At 47.0% G+C, this 15,535-nt stretch overlaps 1 protein-coding gene and 1 long non-coding RNA gene across 6 annotated transcripts in view; one reads left to right on the top strand and one right to left on the bottom strand.

Annotated features, from left to right (window-relative positions):
* LOC132357810 (uncharacterized) overlaps positions 1 to 11,554 on the top strand; it is a 96,266-nt gene extending 84,712 nt beyond the window's left edge. Inside the window, exon 5 of one of the 2 annotated variants that reach the window (XR_009500334.1) lies at positions 4,402 to 11,554. This is a non-coding gene — a long non-coding RNA (uncharacterized LOC132357810). The remainder of the gene's footprint in view (positions 1 to 4,401) is intronic. The other variant, XR_009500333.1, reaches the window with a different exon arrangement.
* NHS (NHS actin remodeling regulator) overlaps positions 1 to 15,535 on the bottom strand; it is a 342,854-nt gene that overhangs the window by 81,509 nt on the left and 245,810 nt on the right. Inside the window, exon 1 of one of the 4 annotated variants that reach the window (XM_059911579.1) lies at positions 4,996 to 5,157. The exons of 2 other annotated variants lie outside the window; for them this stretch is intronic. In XM_059911579.1, coding sequence (XP_059767562.1) covers positions 4,996 to 5,047 — 52 coding nt within the window. In that variant the 5' untranslated portion in view covers positions 5,048 to 5,157. Of the gene's footprint in view, positions 1 to 3,976; positions 4,479 to 4,995; positions 5,158 to 15,535 lie in introns of those variants that run through there. One more of the 4 variants, XM_059911578.1, reaches the window with a different exon arrangement.

Genomic DNA, 15,535 nt, shown 5'->3' with positions numbered 1-15,535 from the left:
CCTCATTTGATGGCAGCTTTTCACAAGGAAACAAACATTTTTATTACTTCATAATAGTTACCGCCTACCCAGTGATGAATAGACCAAAAAATTTTTAAGGAAAAAAAATAAATCCTCACTAGGCTGTCGGAGCCGGAGGTCAGGGATTGGGCTCTCTCACAAGCTATGTAGCTTAATCCTGTGTATCATTTTCATATGCTGGGGGCTCAAATTCATGCCTCAGTAAATTTACAAATGGCTCCCTGTCATGGACCTCCAAGGTCATTCACTAAGAGAAGAAACTCAGAATATTAAATCCTGAGATTCAGGGTCTGTGTTGATTGGACACGCTAGAGAGGGCTGGACACGGAGCCCACCAGGTCAGAGATGGAGTGTAGCAAGATGATCCAGGGCTGGATTCTGGAGCCAGATCACCTGGGATCAAATCCCAGATCTGTCACTTGTTAGCTGTAAAACCCTGGGCAAGTTACTTAACTTCTCTGTGCCTCAGCATCCTTATCTATAAAGTTGGGATAATAATAGTCCCTCACTCGCAAGGTTATTGTGAGGATTAAATGAGTTAATAATATATGTACAGGGCATAGACCAGTGCCTGGCTCTTCTGAGCCTAACTCTAAGTGGTTCTACAGTAAAAAAACAAACAACAACAAAAAACTCACATGGACCTTAAGTAATACAAATACCCGTTTTTAGTGACTATACAAGATGAAGGCTATCTAGGGACTATATCAGCTTTCTGAAACTATATCCTATATAACTGTTTTCATAAGAGGGCAGAGTGAACAGAGCATGGCAGAAGGAGCACTGAGCCAAGAGATGGAGACCTACATTCTAATTGCAGCCCTGCCATAAACTAGCTGTGTCACATTGGGCAAGTGATCTATAACATGGGGGGTAATACAATGACCTTGCCTAAAGAGGCTAGACCAGATGGTCCCTCTAGGAACCTTTTATGTCTCAATACCTTTCCAAATCCTGAGACAGGAAAGGGCAAGTGGAATTACCACCGTTTTAAAGATGGAGATATGTATTTGGCCACGTGACTTGCCCAGAGCCAAATCCAATCCCAAAGTAGAGCAAAAAAAAGGGGCATCTTCCATGCCAGAGAGCTTATTGCTGCGGCACAGACTACATTTCCCAGCTTCCCTTGCAGTTTGATGTGGCCATGTGATTGAGTTCTGGCCAGTGGAATGTGGGTGGTGATGAGGTGTGCTACTTCCAGTCCTCCATGCTGTGCTCTCTTTCCCCTTCTGCTGGCTAGATGCAAAGGAACCCAGGAGGGACTCCAAGGCCCTAGGGGATAGCAGAGCTGCAAGAGGGCATGAGACCAGGTTCCTTGTCATCACAAGCCAAAAGTTGATTAGGCTTTATATGATTAAAAAAAAAACTGCATTGTGTTAACATCCTGAGATCTGGGACTTACTTGTTACAGTATTCCCTAATCCATACACTCAGTGTGAGTCTCTAGTTAATTGCTGATTCAGGTTCTGAGCTTCAAGAGGAAGCAGCCTTTTTCTGTTTAAGTGCAAGAGATCACTGACATCTTATTTGTACAGGAAGAGCCAAGACAATGAAGTCTTCAGGAAATCTGAATCCCAACTCATGGCCCTCCCATGGGCTCTTCTCAGGGTGCCAAAGAGTTAGCTACTCTTCCACTGGGCCTTTTGGCTACATTGAATCAGCAGTAATCTTGCATCTTGTGTAGGGAACACAGAGATGAGGGACATTTTAAAGATAAACCAGCAAATATTCTCAAGCCTCTAATAGAAGACTAATCAGGAATGATTAGACGATTTATCAGAGGTGCTCTGTTTCCCGGTCTCTTCCTTCTCCCAAAGCAAACTCTATCTTAATATTGTCCCGATGATTATATTTCTGACCTACCTACAGAAAATAAAGGTAAAATTTTAAGATCAAAATTCACTTTGAAAAGGAGGAGAGAATCACCCAGTAGGTTCCATCTTGAATAGGGAACTGATGGTGATAATTTACACCTTCCCTCCTAAATTCCCATACTCTTTAGTTTATTTCTTTCACGGTTAAAAAGTTAGGCATTTACATTTTTTCAGCCGTTACCAATGCATTTTTGCAAAAAAAAAAAAAAAAATTCTCATCATTCAACCAGATCAAGAACAGATGGGTCCTTTTTTCTTCAAGCTGGACTTTGCCATCTTTGCTGCCAAAGAAAAGGCGAACATGGGGGAAATTAAGGCTTTTGAAAATAAATAACGGGAAAGCCCTGGCAGGCTCAAGGGATCCAGAACCCACAGGAGGAGATCTGAGCTTCCCACCATCCGCTAGGATCACAGAAGTCCTCAGTCCCTTCCTGTCTCCCTTCCATGTGGTACCTTCCCCATCAGCTGGGGGCAGTCCCCTTCAGACAGACTGGGTACCTCTCAGTTACCAAGAAGAGATTCCTCACTCAATTGTCCAGGGATTTCCATCTGGAAAAGAAAGAGCGGCACCTCAGCTACTATCTGCACCCAGGAAGCTGGCATGATTTAAGCACCACCTGGACCCTTTGGTCCCTCTGTATTCTAGGCCAAACTCCTTTGGGGGGAGTGGCCTGCTGGCCCCTAGGCACAGAGGAGGAAGCCCCACATATGGCTAGGCAGAACTCAGAGGGAATGTAAAGCTGCAGCAGATACTCATGGCTGGGGGCTGGGGAAGGGTCTCTGTCTGGACTCCCATCCCCCAATCTTGCAGCCCAGTTGCTTAGGACCTCACATAGGGATGGATGATGGGCTGCTGCTCTCTCACACAGACCAGCTTCCTAGCGTCCCCACCCTGTCCTGAGACTGGTGGCTGAACTGCTCTGAAGGATGTGTGGACCTGGTCACAGGCTGTCTGGGGGCCCAGTGTGGCTCACCCTCACGCAGCTGGGAAGGGAGACCCCATCCTTGTAATAGTGGGGTCAAGCTAAGCTGCATCTCCAGCCACAGGGTATTTTTAGATGCTGTTATCTTTGTCTTGCTCACAAGCAGCTGTGAAAAACAAACTGGTGACCAGGAGGCACGAAACTATAAAATAAAAACCTCATAAAGCAAGAGCTCCCAAACTCAAGAGCAGAGCACACTATGGCTAAAACACTGCGCACCATCATGGCGGGCCTGCTTAATCTTCCCCTGAGGGGGCACCAGGTGCGGCTTTGCTCTTTTACTGTCCACCCATTCCGGGCCTGGCAGGCCCTGGGCAGGTCCAGCTTTGGCCCACCGGCCGGCAGGGCTAGTCAGCCAGCAGACCTACTCAAGCCCACAGACGGTGACCCAGGTGGACAGGTGTGCCAAGGGAGCAGGCTTGATGGGGTTAACACTGCCACAAAAGGAAAAGCTCCAGCTCTCTCGCCTCTCTTTTCCAGCTCATCCTTAATAGTCCATTTGCCTTACAGCATCACAGCCAGCTCCATGACAGTGAAACCCCTGCACAGGCAGAATGTCACCCAACACCAAGTGGCAGGGCAGGAAAACAGGATGGGGCACCAAGAGGTATCCCCAACTTCTCCCTAGCCCTCAGAGCTCTTGGAAGGCCGAGCCTTAGGGTGCCCTCCCACTTAACAGTGCCTTCGAGTCCCTGTCGCCACCAGACCAGGCAACCCCTGCAGCCCCCTCCACCCAGCTAGTAAAGGCCCAGGCAGCCGTGTGGAAGAGTGCTGCCCCTCCCCAAAAGCCGGGCTGGGGGGTGGGGAGGAGGCGGCAAACTTCAAAACTGCAGCTGCAATATGCTTTAAAAAAAAAAAAAAAAAGACCCCTGAAAGCCAGAGAGGCTCCCCTCCTCCCCTGGAGCTATGTGCGGTCCACCTTGACCGCCCGCTCATCCTCCCTCTGCTCTGCCAAGGGAACCCGGCTCTCAGACCTCGGCCGGGGTTATTTCCTCTGAGGCTAGCGCGCGGCGGGGCTGTGTCTTTTGCTTCCTCCGTTCCCTAAGTTCACCCACCACCCAGAGGTGTGAAAATTTAGTTAAAAATGATGTCACCTACCCCTACCCCCTGCCCACCACGCTGGTCCCATCTTAAACACACCCGCGTGGCCTGGGCTGTGAGTCGCAGAGCATCCCGGGGGGTTGCGGTGGGGCGCCGCGCCGAGGCTAGCCTCCCCGGGTGCCCGCTCAGGCTCGGGCTCGGCCCTGGGAAGCCCGCCGGCGCATCGTTCCCCCGCTGCAGAAATCCTACCGCCCGTGCGCCCTGGGCGCGCCGCCGGGCCCCGCGCCGGCTCCCCGGGAATGCGGCCGTCAGGTGAGGTAGGCATGCGTGCCGGCTCCGCAGCGAAGCAGCAGCTGGCTGGGGCGCTGGGCTCGCGATCTGCCTCTTCTCCCTCTCCCCGCAAAGGAGAGGCCTCTCGGGGGCTTTTCAGCGCCTCGTTGCGTTAGGACCGCATTCCCCCTTCGTTTTCCTTTTTATCTTAGTTTCTGCTTCAGATGCAAAAAGGGAGATCGCAGGAGTCCATGCCCAGCTCCAGCCAAACTCGGTCCACAGGCTGAGAGAGAATTATGAATGGATGCTGCCTTCTGATGAGGAAGTCGACTGGGGAGGTCTCTGCGCACGGCGCACTCCATCAAAGCCGGGGCATTGGCCCCTCCACTGCTTCAATGCTGCAGGCAGAGACACCTAATTGACCACTGGGAAATCAGGTGCCGGAAGACCTGGGCGGGACGTAGCCCCCGGGCCACGCTGGGATCGAGCGCCTTGCCTGTGTAGACAGCTTCGATTTACAGCCCAGTGAATGGAGGGGACTGCGGCAGCCAAACCTCCCGGGCAGCAGGCACGGCTGCACCAACGCTCTGCAGACAGCCGCCCAGCTCTGTGAGCATCTCCTGGCTCCACTGGGCTAAAGGGAACCTGCTAAAAATAATCCGTCCCCTGCTGCCAGCCGCAGTGAGCTGCAGGACTCAGACCCCAGCCCCAAACTCGGTGGCGCGCGGGAGCCGGCCACAACGCGGGCCCTGTGCACTGAGACAAGCGGGGGGCTGCGGAGGATCCCGGATCCGGATTTCTGGTACCTGTGCGTTTCCTTCTCCGGTAGCGCGACCGCTTGTGCTGCGCGTTACCCATGCCCAGAGTGGCGGCGGGCTCGGCACATCACCATCAGGCTGGACCGACCGCGGCTGCTCAGCACCGCACCCCCGTGGCTCCCTTCTCACCTCCCGGCTCCCTGGTCTCTGGCCAACAGCAGAGGAATCAGAGACGCCGATCGTGCCAACTCCTCCAGCCGGGGCAAGAGGGAGGACAGAGACCGGCGTGGAGCATGTGCCCACGCGCCTAACAGGATTAGAGCGGCCCGAATATTGTAACATTGCGTCCCCTCCCCCTAGTCATCTCCGAAACCTCGCAGCCTAGACACAAGTCACCCTGCCCAGGCTTAAAAACACTGCAAAGACAGTGCCTTCCCAGCGACGTGCTAATCTCCAGGGAAGGGTAATTAAACCAACTCAGGATGAACCAGGGTTAAAAGCCACGGCAGTGTGTGCCCATGCCTTAGGCTGGCAGGTTCTATATATAACAACCACATGCAGAAGACAGAAAGCCATTTAGGGCCACGTAAAACACAATACTTACGGGATATATCCTAATATATAACAAGGGAAAAACCAGTGAATGAAATTATCCAAAATGTGCCTTGTGGGAGGCAGTTTTTGGTAATTTGTCTTGATGCCTTGGAAACCCATTTAGGGAAAACTTGACTATTTTTTGACCAGGCTACCTATTTTCAAATAGGGAGATTTATGCCCTGGGCAGATTTGCATGCCAGAGCAGTGCTGCGTCCACGAGGCCCCTGACTCTTCCATAATTCACAAATTGTGGTGAAACACTCGACTTGCCAAGGTCACAAGAAATCACAGGGTTTGCGCAAGCACTGGTAGAGAGTATTTCCTAATTGGCATTACTATGAATTATGACTGTGGTCACATAAGTACCACATGCAACCCAAGTTAGTCTGGGTTGGCTGCTCTCCTCTGACCCCACTCACACCAACCTCCTCGGAGGGCTGCCAGCCTCCAGCAGAGACTGGAGAATGTGGCTGGAGTCCCCCCTGGAAGATAGAGCGTGCCTAGGTCAGGAGGGATGAAGTGGGAGGAGGTGGCACTGTCAGTCCCCCAGTGAGGCTGAGAAGAGTCATGAACCCCAAAGTTTAAGGGGTGGGTAGGCAAAGGAAAAGAGCCCACCAGAGACAGACAGGAGTCAGAGACACAGCAGACCAGGAGGGTGGGAGGGCCCCCTCTTAGAAACCGAGGGACCAAAGGGTTTCATGAAGGCGGCATGATCAAGAATGCCAGACGTCACTGAGGTGTCAGTGGGGGCAGTACCCACCGCTCCTTAGTCTCCAGGAGGCCTAGTGGAGTGGCCACGGGGGGTGTGGGGTGGGCGGGGAGGCCAGTCAGAGCTGCTGAAAAGAACAGGGAAGTCTTTCCCTTAGACTTGCTCATCAAAGGACCAGCAGCACCCGGGAGCCTGTTAAGGTGCGCAGAGAGCTCCGGGACAGACTCCACTAGAGCATGGGGAGCCCCGCCACGTGTGGACTCAAACCGCTCAGGCCCTGAAATGAGAGTTTATGTTCGGACAAGCAAAATGGCCACCCTCTACAGCGATCCCTGGCAAGATCATGGGGAGCTGGTGGCCAAATTACTAATCACACATCCCAAGGAGATGAACCGTGTTGCTCCGGGTTTTCAGGGCTGCTCTATCAAGGGAGAGCCTTGGCAGTGAGGCCTGCAGAACTCATATGAAGTGATGAAAACGGCCATCCATGTCTTCCCCTTCGCACTGATCTTTACAATAATGACGTTGTTGTTAACAGTGGTGATGAAAATAATGATATAACTAGATTACTTACATCTGGATAAGGTTTTAGCAAGTCCTGTGGTATAGAGAAAAAAAAAAAGAGAAAAAAAACCCCAAAACAACCCTGGACTTTGGTCCCGGAAAGACCTGTGTTTGAATCCTAGCTCCTCCACTCTTAGCAGTATGGCCTTTGGAAAATCATTTGACTTCCCTGAACCTTGGTTTCCTCACTTGTAAAATGCAAACAGGAATGCCTAATTTATAGGGTTGTTAGGAAGAGGAAATAAAATAATAGAGACAAAGCACCATGATGGTGCCTGGCACATAATAAAAGCCCAGTGAAGGTAGTTCCTTCCTTGAGACCTTCCCGCACATGCTCATATTGTAGTTTTTCTGAGTTCCCTACCCCCTTTATAAGGTGGTTAGGGTCCCTGAGGCTTCCTATGGCTTGAGGGTCCAAAAAGAAGTACTTATTGAACATCGCTTAGATGCCAGCTACTGTGCTGGGTTCTGGCGGGGACAGAGCAGACTCTGGGCCCTGCTGGAGCTGGCATTCTAAGGGCGGAGTTTACATCCCAGCCCATGTGGGTGTCCTGCTTGTTTTTTTCTGTAAGCCAAGGGTACCAGGTCTCAGGAGGAAAAGAACTGCAAATGTGTCCTCCCTTTAGGACAGTGATGATCTAGAGCAGTGGTCAGCAAACTCCTTCTGTAAAGGGCCAGATAATAAATATTTCAGGCTCTGAAAGCCATGCGGTCTCTGCTGCCATGACTCCATTCTGCTGTTATAGCTCAAAAGGCATAAATGAATGGATGTGACTGTGTTCCAATAAAATTTTATGCACAGAACAGACGGGGGGTGGGAGTTGGCCTGAGGGCCCTAGTTTGCCAGCCTCTGATCCTTCAGTGTGACTCAGGACAGGACTATTCCCTTTAACTGGTATTACCAGGAAGTGTATAAGTCTCCATAGGTGATTTTCCATACAATTCAAGTTTATCCTACCAAGAGCAGTTTACTGAAGCTCCTTGTTGTGTCAGAGCATATTTTATACTTTCCCCGGAAGAGACTGGCTAGTTAGTTGTTCAGCAAACTGTCTCTGTCTTTCTCCTCCAGCCAGCCTCCCTCGCACTCAAGTGCAGCCATGCAACTGTGTGCTAGCCAGTGGGATGTGGGAAAGGGCTGTGTGCCTCCAGGTCTGGCCCAGAAAAGCTCCTGCCCGTTCCTACACACACTCCCTTCTCTCCCCCGCAGGAGGAACACAGAGGCTCTACAGGGTGGAGAAACCCCAAGATGGAAGGCGCCTGGGTACCAAATGACTGCATGCCGACCTGCATTAGACTGCAGTGTGAGAAAGAAGCCACTGAAATGTTGGGGGTTGATTACCAGAATTAGCCTACCTTGAGCAATTCACTTTCCTATCTCTTTAATCAGATGATACAAAACACAATTTAATGCTTTGCTGATTACTTAGGGTCTTTATTAAGAAGGCTTATTATTGGTCTCTATGGCAACACATTTCAAAGACTCCTTTTTGGATTTCCAAGCTCTTTCCCTGATGTTTAGTCCCCACTATCATTCCTCTCTCACCCTTCTTCTAGGTCCTTCCCCATAGTTTGAATCCACGGTGGGCTGAGGAAAACAGACACCATGGCTGGGTAACATCTGCCCATCGAAGAAGAGTTACTAGTGGTCTGAGCAAGAACCTAAGTGAGAAAGTGCGTGGGCTTGCTGACAACTATTTGCAGCCTTGGGAAGCTCCTTCCACTTACTTTCAGGCTTAGTGCTGTGTTCCAGAGAGCTGAAGTTAATGCATCTCTGAAAAGAGTGGGGCATTTTGGCATTGTCTAGCCTACAAATTTTCAAAGCTTTAATTCTCCTACTAGTCATCTTGGGGGGAATCTACAATAAAGGTTCTAATTCTGTCCCTTGACATTCATGGGCTATTCAACTTTCAAAATACTGTCACTTCCTGATTTTCTACACATAGAGGATACCCATCATATGCCCCAAATCTGTTTTAAACTCGCCTTTCCTGCTTAATTATTTCGTTGTCACCTATCTTATAGGAGCTGGAAGAATCGACTGGAAAAGGCTAAAAAATTTTATTCCTGTTCCAGAGGTGGTATATTATCTTTATATCTTGGGACAATTTACCAGGAAACCCAGCTGTGCTTTAGACCTGGTCTTTGGATTATTCTGATAGGTGGGGATGCTGTCCCTTCCCAGCATGAGGTGGGCAGCAGGAGACACATTGGTGGGGCAGATCAAGGGGAGAGATTTGGGGAGAGGCCTACAGACTCCACATACCCTGACAGTCTGATTTCACTATTTTATTGAAAGAACCAAGATGACCGTATGTAAGTGATCCTTTTGGTCTGTTTCTTCATCTATAGAACAAGGAGGATGGAGATGATCTGGGAGGTTTTCACTAGGTCTCGCGCTGGAAGCCTATTGTTCTGTGAAACCTGGAACCAGCACCACCTTCTGAAATGATTCCTCATCATCAGTTCTTATTTCTTCTTGCCATTTCTGCTGATCATCCAGAACTGACCACCCTACACGTAAATTTCAGCATCTGCAAGGGCAGTAATATGTTCTGGGATCTGCCCAGCCTGGGTAACCTTTTTGCCCCAGGCTGACCTTGTTGGTGACCTTGGGGATCCCAATTCCAGCTCCACTCTCCACGATACACACCCTCTCCATATGTTTCCCTAAGGTGGCTTCCCCGCTTTACTCTCTTTGGCTCCAATGACAGAAACCCAGTTTGGCCGCCAAAGTTTATTTCCCTGGAGCAAGTTGGATGTCCCTGCACAGCTATGGCTGTGGCGGAGCGTTACTCCTCATCTCTCCTATTAGCAGCAGCACGTCGCTACCGCTGCCCCCGTCCACTGCTCACAGGAAACCCCGCGACTTCCACAAGAAATCACTGCTATAAAGTGGCTCACTCGTTCATAAGGAACTATGTGTTTATTCATATATACTTTATGTCACAACAAATGTAAATTAATTTCAGGGCCCAACTACCCAAGCTAGTATCTATATGGCTGCCTGTATAAAATTTCTCTCTCAAAATTCTCAAAACCATCTGGCATCAACTACTGTATTGTGACCTGTTAAAATAAGTAACAGCTGTGATAATCCCTCTCGATTTATGGCAAGCTATAAAGCTTTGCATATACTGGCAATGCATATAAAATAATAAATAAAACCATTATCATTCTGTGCTGTCTTGATGGGAATTATGATGATTTAGCCAAAATGGAGCCCCATGGAATGCATCAGAGAAGCACAGGTTTTGCCCAATCTGGCCTGCTTTAAGCCTCCAAAGACCAACCTCACTATTTAGAGCTCCTAGATGTTTGCAAACTTTATCCAATGTAGATGCATCCTTTCTGAGAGAACATCATTCCCATCATCATTTCAAAGCCTTCTTTTCTGATGGTGAGTTTCCAGAATTCCTCAGCATATCCAGACCATAAAGAAAACCAACCTATGCACAATGCAAAAATGCGAAATAATTTGTAGCACCGAAACCAAGAATCGTCTTGGAATCGTTACCTGTAAGCTTATGTCTACAAATACTGCCAAGATCCCAGGTTGAAAAATACTATATCACGGTCATCTCTCTAAAATATACAGTATGTGGAAAAAGAAAAACTGGTAGCTGGCAGAGAAAGCAACTGGGCAGCTTTGATTCTAAGTAGAAGTTACTACGTCCACTGCACATGAATTTCAAAAAATTAAGGGGATGGGGAAGGAAACTAGCATGAAGTGGCTCTTTACTATGTACTGGGTGTTATACCATAATCTCATTTAATCCTCACAACAGCCCTATGCCTTAGGTATTACTATTCCTGTTTTATGGTTGAGGAAATTGATGCTTAGAGAGGTTAAGTAACTTGTCCAAGGCCATCCGGCTAAAAGTTGGGGAGATGGAGTTTGAACTTGGATCTGTCTGATTCCAAGGCTCATGCTCTTTCCACCTCACCACACTGCCTTTTGGATAGCTGTTCACAATCTTTTAACACTATGACCCACGTGGTAGATAGTATTTACACGGATCACTCATTGTCATGGCCACGGGCAATTCCTACCCCTTCTGTCCCACTTACAAAGTCTATTTGACTGCAGATGAGAGTTACCTTATTAGTGGAAGAACTCTAAATCCATTTTTTTTAACATCCTTATTGAAGTGTAACTAACTGGCTTTACAATGTTGTGTTAGTTTCTGCTGTACAGCAAAGTGAATCAGCTGTATGTATACATATATCCCCATATCCCCTCCCTCTTGTGTCTCCTTCCCACCCTCCCTATCCCACCCATCTGGGTGGTCACAAAGCACCGAGCTGATCTCCCTGTGCTTTGCGGCTGCTTCCCACTGGCTATCTATTTTACATTTGGTAGTGTATATATGTCAGTGCTCCTCTCTCACTTCTTCCCAGCTTACCCTTCCCCCACCCCGTGTCCTCAGGTCCATTCTCTATGTCTGCATCTTTATTCCTGTCCTGCCCCTAGGTTCTGGGCATATACCCTGAGAAAACCATAATTCAAACAGAGTCATGTACTACAGTGTTCACTGCAGCACTGTTTACAATAGGCAGGACATGGAAGCAACCTAAGTGTCCATCGACAGATGAATGGATAAAGAAGATGTGGCACATATATACAATGGAATATTACTCAGCCATAAAAAGAAACAAAATTGAGTTATTTGTAGTGAGGTGGATGGACCTAGAGTCTGTCATACAGAGTGAAGTAAGTCAGAAAGAGAAATACAAATACCTTATGCTGACACATATATATGGAATCCAAATCCATTTTAATTTATATATTTTAAAAATTGCAAATAAGGGTGCTTGGTTATTGTATAGATTTCAAAAAAGAGCTTCAGTACTTTTCAGCTCTTCCCATCAAAAGGTGGAATCTATTTCTCCACCCTGAATCTGAGCAGGCCTTGTGACTTAATTTGGCCAACAGAATGTAGTGGAAGTGACATTGAACCTGTTCTGAGCCTAGGCCTCAAGATGCGTTCCAACTTCTACTTCTGCTGATCTTGGTGCCTACCCAGGCTTACTGCCACTCTGTGAAGAAGGCTGGGCTAGGCTATTCTGTTGGCTGATGAGACACATGGGGCCCACTTTCCCCCTCATTCTGACCCATAGCCTGCTAACCACCAGACATGTGAATGAGGCCACCCTAGGGCATCTAGTGCCAACTGAGTGACTACAGACACATAAGCAAGCCCTGCAGGGCTCAACCAGAAGGACCGCCCATTAAGTTTTAAGCCACTAAATACTGGGGTGTTTTGTTACACAGAAAAGACCAACTGAGGAAGTTCATTAAATTTTTAACCACTTGTCAAAACAGATACTAAGGGTTGAGAATTGTTAATTTAAGTGCAGATATCAATAAACTAAAACCTTCTTTAAAAAAACTAATTTCTTTTTGATGGGTCCAAATATTGCCATAGCTCAAAGTCTTCACTTCATCTCATTTATTTATCACGGCACTCTCACCCCGTGAAAAGTGCCAATTCAGAGACACTTCCTATGAATAGCCTTCAGTCCCAGAAACCCACCTTCCCTCCTCAGTCCTGGGCTTGTCAGGCTGATGTTGGGTCACGTGGTTTGGGGAAAAGACTCGCCAAGGGGAGTGGCCCAGAGCCGCCCTCAAGAGTCGATCAGTGGATAGAAGAAAGTGAAGGAGAGAGGATGTGTTCAACCCCAGAACTCCCTCAGGGAAAAAGAGGAGTAACGCCCCGGAACAAGAAGAACTACAGTATATTAGGGTGTGGTGTCAGTTTTGTAATATTCAACAACTACGGTCATGGCTGTCTTCTTAAGAAGATAGGGTATCCAAAGACACAGGTGGGCAGGGGGAAAGAGATGCATACCCTTCTCCTTCCCACACACTTGGGAAACTTACAGATGGAGACCCTCAAAAGGAAGAAAAGAATAATTACAAACTAAATTAGGGCCACACTCAACAATCTAAGAAAGGAAGAAATAACGGTTACAACTCAATACCTCAAACAGTAGTTCTCAACCTTGGCTGTACGTTGCAATTTCAACATAGTGAAATCAATTCCTGCACTCTTAATTGCTACATTAATTACTAACTTTATTTAATAGGAAAAACGTTCAGCATTTGGAGATCCTAGCAGTTTCATCAAAAGCCATTTCTTTTGAAGAAAGTGCTGGAAAGTAACATGAGTTGATTATTCAGCTATCTTCGCATGTGGATGCTTGGGCTTTTTTCTTTTCTAATTTTCTTAGTAAACCTGGGAACCTTTGAACTTTGAATAATTTCTCTTTTCTTTCTCTCGGTGTCCTCTAGTTATACAAACACAAAAAATAATTACAGAGGCAGTATTTACATCTATACACCTATGGTTTTTTCATTTGGTATTTACAGTGCTGAGTGAATGAATTGATTTAGTTTATTTTACTTCTTGGGAAAAAGTGTATGTGATGAAAGGGGGTCCCTGTTAGGTTGACTCTGGCAAGGTTTTATAAGGAGCATGTAAAGGAAAAGGAGAAAGAAAGAAACCTTCTTTGTAGCTCTGTGAACATATGTTGGTCTGTACCCTCAATGATTTTTCTACATTTGTGGTTCAACACGTACTAATTATGTTCCAGAAAAGGCGATGTTTTACTGAGAAACTTTATGAATTAAAAAAAAAAACAACCCTCTCTATACCAGTGTTTGCAGCTTCTCCCAGTTCAGGCTCTGACCCCGCTTCCCAACAGCTTTGCCCAGTTTAAGAACATGGATTCAGGCTCTGGGCTGGGACCTCCATGAGTTGCCTTCCAGGTGGAATCAGAACTGAAACATCCAGATCAGAGGAAACGGAAAAATAGTTATTACGTGCCCAACTGGGAGGGAAGGTTTCTTCATTTAAGGATGGGGTCAAGTTGAACAACGGAAAGAGAAATGACCGGGTGCGCTCCCTATGATGTACCAGAAGCTACACTAGAGAAGCCAGCTGGAGTGTGACACAGAGGACAGTTGAGGCATAGTTTGGCCTGTTCTTGCAGGGTGTTGCATTTCTACGAAGAGTAACTGATTTCTAAAGAAGGAAGGGTACCAGTGGGAAGTTTCCGAAGAATAATTTCATAATAAATGGATCATGTGTTGAAAGTTGCTTTGCACAGAGGAGCTCCTTTACTCAAATATTTATTAAGAAACTTAAGATTTTTTTAATTGAGTTTTTTTTTAAAGGAGAGATAACAGATGCTTCAGGTGTTCATTTGTCTGAACCTGAGAGAAACAAGAGTTTTAGGATCATACAGATGCAAATGTCAGTAGAATGTGTAAGAATGAATGTTTCTGGCTTCCTGGGATGTACATTACACACCCAAGGTAGCCCAATGATGATGCTGGTAGAACCCGAGAGACCCGAAGGAAGGACCAATCTGAGGTCATCCCCGACCACTCCAGTGATTCTGGATGTCACTTTGTGACTCTGGCTTTAGGCCTCCTTCCCCTTCCCTCAGGCTGTGGGCAGTAAGCCCTATAAACAGAAGCTTGAATACAGTCAGTCTCCAGCCTCAGAGTGTTCCAGAGTTCATCTCTAAGTTTTTCTTTTTAATTCAAGACAAATTTTCCCATGGAAAAGAAGTGACAAATAGCATTTAGAGTTCCAAGTTTGCCCATCAAGCCTTCTTTCTTCCACAGTATTGCTGGGGAAATATGCATTTGCCATGAACAAGAGTGGAAAACAATACCGGTATCATGGTAGTGAATAAATGTTAACACAACTCCAGAAGATGGTGTTAAAAATTAATCTTAAATGCCAGTGCCCAATGAAATGCAAGAATAACTAGACAGAATAGCGGGCTGATGGAGACCTTGGGGTCTACAACTGGAGTGTCTTATCTCTTTGAGGATTAATATAACACTGGTTCTTTATTATGCCCAAGATCACTAGAAAGATTCACTCATTCAAGAAAAATTTTTTGAGTATCTAAAATCTTATAAATATTATAGCAGAGATGAAAGACCTAGTCCCTGCTCTGAAGAAGCTCATAGAACAGCCGACTAGAAAGACCCTGTGCTATACACGGTTTTCAGAGGGACTTACACATACTCCCGAGATACAGTGTGTTGTGCCTGAGGGTTCAGGAAGCCACAGGATAAATGTGGGGAATCTTCCTGGACCACTAGTTCTACTCAATAATTGTTTGGGGGGGAGATTGTTTTATATTAAACAATGTAGAGAATAGTGCAGATTTTATAGATGCATACAATACGAAATCTTAAAGATCTCTGGAAGGCTGCTTTGGGCCATACCTGAGTCTACCCGTCTCCATCTCTACCTTAGGGGTACTAGTTCATCCTCTGCCTGCCCTTGGAAGCACCACTAAAATATAGGCATGTATAGCATACGGGCTATGGAAGGGGAGATGTCAAAATCCCCCTGGGCAATTTCAGGAAGGACTTCCCAAGGAAGGTGATGCTTAAGCCAAGGCTTCCAAACGGACTAGTATGAAACTGGTCACAAAAACATTCTAGGGAGGGAACAGTGTATACCGGCCTGGGGGTGTGTGAGACAGCGTGATGTGATGAGAAAATGCAAACAATTTTGCATGTGCTATGGCTTACGCTACAGTCTCTGCTTAGGTCATCCAAAGTGAAGGAAACTTAGTTTTTATTTGAAGGAGCAAAAACCGATCAGCAGAGATGGCCCCGACCAAAATATGAGACTGTGAGCTGAGGTGTCAGACAAGGGACAGAACCAGTAGTGTCCCGTGTCTTCAGAA

The sequence above is a fragment of the Balaenoptera ricei genome, chromosome X (genome assembly GCF_028023285.1).
Source record: "Balaenoptera ricei isolate mBalRic1 chromosome X, mBalRic1.hap2, whole genome shotgun sequence".
NCBI lineage: Eukaryota > Metazoa > Chordata > Mammalia > Artiodactyla > Balaenopteridae > Balaenoptera > Balaenoptera ricei.
Note: the sequence above shows the minus strand (reverse complement) of the source record. Positions and strands in the feature narration are given on the sequence as shown.